General features: G+C 39.9%; 1 protein-coding gene across 1 annotated transcript; it reads right to left on the bottom strand.

The window, feature by feature from the left end:
• On the bottom strand, positions 2,245 to 2,835 carry LOC108663022. Its single transcript, XM_018125507.1, has one exon. The coding sequence runs from the start codon at positions 2,833 to 2,835 to the stop codon at positions 2,245 to 2,247; it is 591 nt and encodes a 196-aa protein (XP_017980996.1).

The following is a 3,247-nucleotide window of genomic DNA, read 5'->3' as shown; positions in this document are numbered from 1 at the left end:
ATTGCTCACAACTGTTTTCTTCCTCTATCATATGCATGGTCCAATCATTCTTCACATTTTTACTGTTCTCCATTCTGTTGCTATTTCCATCTCTTTCTCTCTTTTCTTAGTCTTTTCTCTTTCTTTTTTTACATTACCAGACTAAATTTCATTCCCCGTCAATTATGATCCTCTTTCAAAATACTACAAACATTTCTTTACTTTATCATGCTCTTTATTAAATATCATTCCAATTTTATGACAAATGCAATGCAATGTACTCATATCTCCTCTCTTGGCAGAATGGAAATGATGACAATGTTGGGAGCAGAAAGGCTATTTTTCATTAGCAAAAAGGGAAGTTTCTACAATCAAGCATAATGACAAGGAACAAGAGAAAACCAATTAATACAAAAGGGATACAGTTCTTTCTTAATGATTGCTCCGATAGATATTGATAATAGCCTTAAAATTTTATCTCAAAGCAGACACAAGCGTCAGCTCCCTTGTCTTTTGTCTGAACATCTCGGATCATGATTTTCACCCCTTATGTGTTAAGCCCTTGTAGTACTTGGACCTCCTTCATGTCTAGACTGCCCTTTCGGGTTTTTGCCCTAAACACATCTCCCAAATTCAAGCCGCCTTTTCAGGTTTTCAACTTGAAATTTTTTTTAATTTATTTTTTTCTCTTTTTTTTTTACGCAAAATATTTCTTGACAGCATCGGCATTCACTGGGTTGGAAAACTCCCTTCTGTCCATCTCTGCCAAAATTAGTGCTCCCCCTAAAAAAGCTTTCTTCACCACAAATGGTCCTTCCCAATTCGGCGTCTATTTCCCACGAGGATCCTATTGGTTCGGAAGAATTCTTTTCAATACTAACTCTCCCTCTTGGAACTGACGAGGATGTACTTTCTTGCCATATGCCCCCATCATTCTCTTTTGATATAACTGCCCATGGTAAAGTGCCATCAACCTTTTTTCTTCTATGAGATTCAGTTGCTCATAACGAGCGTTAACCCATTTGGCTTTTTCCAACTGTACTTCTTTAAGGACCCTTGGGGATGGGATTTCTACTTCAATTGGCAAAACTGCTTCCATCCCATACACCAAAGAGAACGGCGTGGCTCTTGTGGAAGTTCAGACTGTTGTGCGATAAACATGCAAAGCAAAGGGTAACTTATCATGCTAGTCTTTGTATACATCTGTCATCTTTTCAATTATCCTTTTGATGTTCTTGTTGGCTGCTTCTACTGCTCCATTCTTCTTTGGACGATAAGGCGCTGAATTGTGATGTTTGATCTTGAACTTGGCACAAACCTCTTTCATCATTGAACCATTGAGGTTACTAGCGTTATCTGTGATGATCCTTTCCGGGAGACCATAGTGGCATATTATTTCTTTTGGATGAACTTACATACCACTTTCTAGGTCACATTGGCATAAGATGCTGCTTCTACCCATTTAGTGAAGTAGTCAATCGCCACTAGAATAAACCGATGCCCATTTGATGCCTTCGAGGTTATTAGCCCAATCACATCCATGCCCCACATTGAGAATGGCCATGGTGATGTCAATACATTTAGTGAATTTGCAGGAGTGTGGATTTTGTTTGCATATATCTGACACTTGTGACACTTTCGACCGAAATCTATACAATTCGTTTCCAACGTGAGCCAGTAATACCCTGCTCTCATGACCTATATTGCCAACATATGCCCACTTGCATGTGCCCCATAAATTCCTTCGTGGACTTCCTCAACTATTCTCCGAGCTTCGGCTGAATCCACACATCTTAGAAGCACTTGATCCCTACTTCTCTTGTATAAGATGTCCCCATCCAAGAAGAAATTCATTGCCAACCTTCTAATGGTTTTCTTATCATTTTCTGAGCTTTGTTCTGAATACTGCTGAAACTTGAGATAATGCACAATATCATGGTACCACGATTTCTCGTCTACTTCTTCCTCTACACTGGAGCAGTGTGCAGGGCATTCTCGAAGATTAATCATGATGGCTTGAATCTTGACATCAGTACCAACTTTGAACATTACTGCCAGCGTGGCTAATGCATCAGCCATTTGGTTCTCCTCTCGGGGCAAATGGGTGAAGCAAATCTTATCAAAATTTTCAATCAGCTTTGAAACATACTTATGATACTGGACTAACTTCGAGTCACGTGTCTCCTATTTTCCTTGCAACTGATAAATGACCAAAGCAGAGTCCCCATACACTTCCAAAATGTGAATTTTCCTCTCGATTGCTGCCTAAAGACCCATGACACAAGCTTCATATTCAGCCACATTATTGGTGCAATAGAAATTAAGCTTGGCTATAATGGGATAATGACCTCCTTCTGGTGTTACTAACACAACCCCTATGCCATGCCCCAAGGCATTCGAAGCTCCATTGAAAAACATCTTCCAATTCTCTTTCTCCGATTCCTCCTCACTTGTTTGGCATATTGACATCAAGTCCTTATTCGGAAACTCAAACTCCATGGGTTCATAATCCTCTTCCACCCTTTTCGCCAGAAAATCAGCGATTGCACTTCCTTTGATAGCTTTTTGGGACACATATACAATATCATATTCAGACAACAACACTTGCCATCTTGCCACTTTACCTGATAAGGATGGTTTCTCGAAGATGTATTTAATAGAATCCAACTTTGCAATGAGCCAAGTGGTATGATATAGTATGTACTGCTTGAGTCGATGCACCGTCCATGCTAAAGCGCAACACATCTTTTCCAATGAGGAATACTTGGACTCGTACTCAATGAACTTTTTACTCAAGTAGTAAACTGCCCTTTCTTTCTTACCAGTTTCATTTTGCTGTCCCAACACACATCCCATGGATCCTTCATTTACTATCAAGTACAAAAGGAGGGGTCTCCCGGTCATAGATGGTACCAACACTGGCAGACTCAACATATATTCTTTAACCTTGTCAAAAGCAACCTAGCACTCCTCGTTCCATGCCCTAGGATTGTGTTTGCGAAGGAGCTTGAAGATTAGGTCACATTTGAGTGTGAGTTATGATATGAACCGGGTTATATAATTCAACCTTCCCAAGAATCCTCTAACTTCTTTTTGCGTTTTGGAAGGAGGCAAATCACGGATTGCTTGAACCTTATCCAGGTCAACTTTTATTCCTCTTTCACTGACGATGAAACCAAGTAGCTTTCCTAAAGTGACTCCAAAAGTACACTTTGTCGGATTTAATCTGAGCTGAAACTTCCGTAACCTCTTAAATAACCTTTCAAGA

Source organism: Theobroma cacao, chromosome 8 (genome assembly GCF_000208745.1).
Source record: "Theobroma cacao cultivar B97-61/B2 chromosome 8, Criollo_cocoa_genome_V2, whole genome shotgun sequence".
In the NCBI taxonomy this organism is placed as follows: Eukaryota; Viridiplantae; Streptophyta; class Magnoliopsida; order Malvales; family Malvaceae; genus Theobroma; species Theobroma cacao.
The sequence above is the reverse complement of the archived record's forward strand: the minus strand, read 5'-3'. Positions and strand labels throughout refer to the sequence as shown.